General features: G+C 58.2%; 1 protein-coding gene across 1 annotated transcript in view; it reads left to right on the top strand.

Moving 5' to 3' along the window:
* Window positions 1-762: 762 nt before the first annotated feature.
* ACA1_341340 (uncharacterized protein) overlaps window positions 763-1,316 on the top strand; it is a gene marked incomplete at both ends in the record, with an annotated part of 1,243 nt that continues 689 nt past the window's right edge. Inside the window, one exon of the mRNA XM_004337449.1 lies at window positions 763-1,266. Within this exon, the coding sequence (XP_004337497.1) occupies window positions 763-1,266 (504 nt within the window). The remainder of the gene's footprint in view (window positions 1,267-1,316) is intronic.

Raw genomic sequence — 1,316 nt, 5'->3', positions numbered from 1 at the left:
TCCTTGGCCAGCAGTCAGGAAGCGGAACAGCAGCCTCTCCGTCGTGATGGCCTCCATTGGCCGTCTTCTCGTCGCTTCCTGCTTTGTTGTCTTCCTTACCGTTGTCGTGGCCAGGGTTCTCGTCTCGGGCAGCTGCTTCCTGCGCCGCACGGCCTACGGAGCCGTTTGAAGTCTCCCCCTCGTCGAGAGTGCCTTCTGCCCCTGCGCCCGGCGGAGCCTCAGCCGCAGCTCGTTTGAGTGTAGCGGGCGGCGATGGCTGCTGCGAGGCGCTGTCTCTCTCCTCCACCTCCATCGAGTCTTCTTGGTGTCCGTTTTGCATCTGCGCACAAGGACGAGGTGAGCATCGGCTGAATTTTCGGGCGCTACAAATGTTGATTAATTTCTAATCTTTTCCAAGTGGAAAGCCAACTTTCGCGTATCTAATGCGACATCGCTCGCGCAGCGATCTTAGCTTCCGTGTGAATCACAATCAAGCTTGAAAGCATACGGGGCGTACTCGTGTGGGAACGAAAGATCTGCCGAGATCTGTCACGATCAGGTTTCGCAACAGGCTGAGCGCAGCTACAATCTGACGCACAAGCTCAGGCTCACGGCCTCTGTTGACTTGACCCTCTCGCTGCTGCCGGGATCGCGGGCAAGGATGGATTGAAGCAAATCACGAGCCGCCGCAAAGACCGCCAGCCAATAATTCCAATTTATTTTCTATTTCTTTTTCTTTTATGCGTCGAACGAAATAATTATTATATTGTCATTCAAGCCCGGATGAGGAGGGTCGACGTTGCCTTCTTGGAGTCCATCCTGGTCGGCGGGCAATGCGGTGCTGCAAGCAACGGCCAGCAGCAGCACCACCCCCCGGCGTTGAGCTCGTCGCCGTCGTCGGGCACGGGTTTTTTGTCCGCCTGGTCCGCCAAACAGACCCCGTTCGAGGTGCTCTACACGGCAGAGGGCTTTCGGCGGGTCAGGGACTGGTTCGGCCGCAGTGCCGGGCACGGGCTGGAGCGGCCCGCCGCCTGCTGGACCCGAGAGGACGCGGGCGAACGCAAAAAGAACGAAAGCGAAGACGACCAAGGTTGCGACGAAGAGGAGGCCGCAGACGACGGCCGGGCGGTAGAATGCGACGACGGCTACCTTACCGAAAGGCAGTTTGTGGAGATACTCCGCCGCCTTGCCGACTTCAACGACACCGAGGCCCTCGAGGTCTTTGACATTTTTGGTACTACCACCCTCTCTGCTGGTTCAACGCGCGACGCCTGTTACGCTTACTGGGTTCCTCATGCGTGCATTTGGTGTTGGTGTGACGTGTGCGTATCCGATGC

Source organism: Acanthamoeba castellanii (genome assembly GCF_000313135.1).
Source record: "Acanthamoeba castellanii str. Neff unplaced genomic scaffold scf7180000084620, whole genome shotgun sequence".
Taxonomy (NCBI): domain Eukaryota; phylum Discosea; order Longamoebia; family Acanthamoebidae; genus Acanthamoeba; species Acanthamoeba castellanii.
Note: the sequence above shows the minus strand (reverse complement) of the source record. Positions and strands in the feature narration are given on the sequence as shown.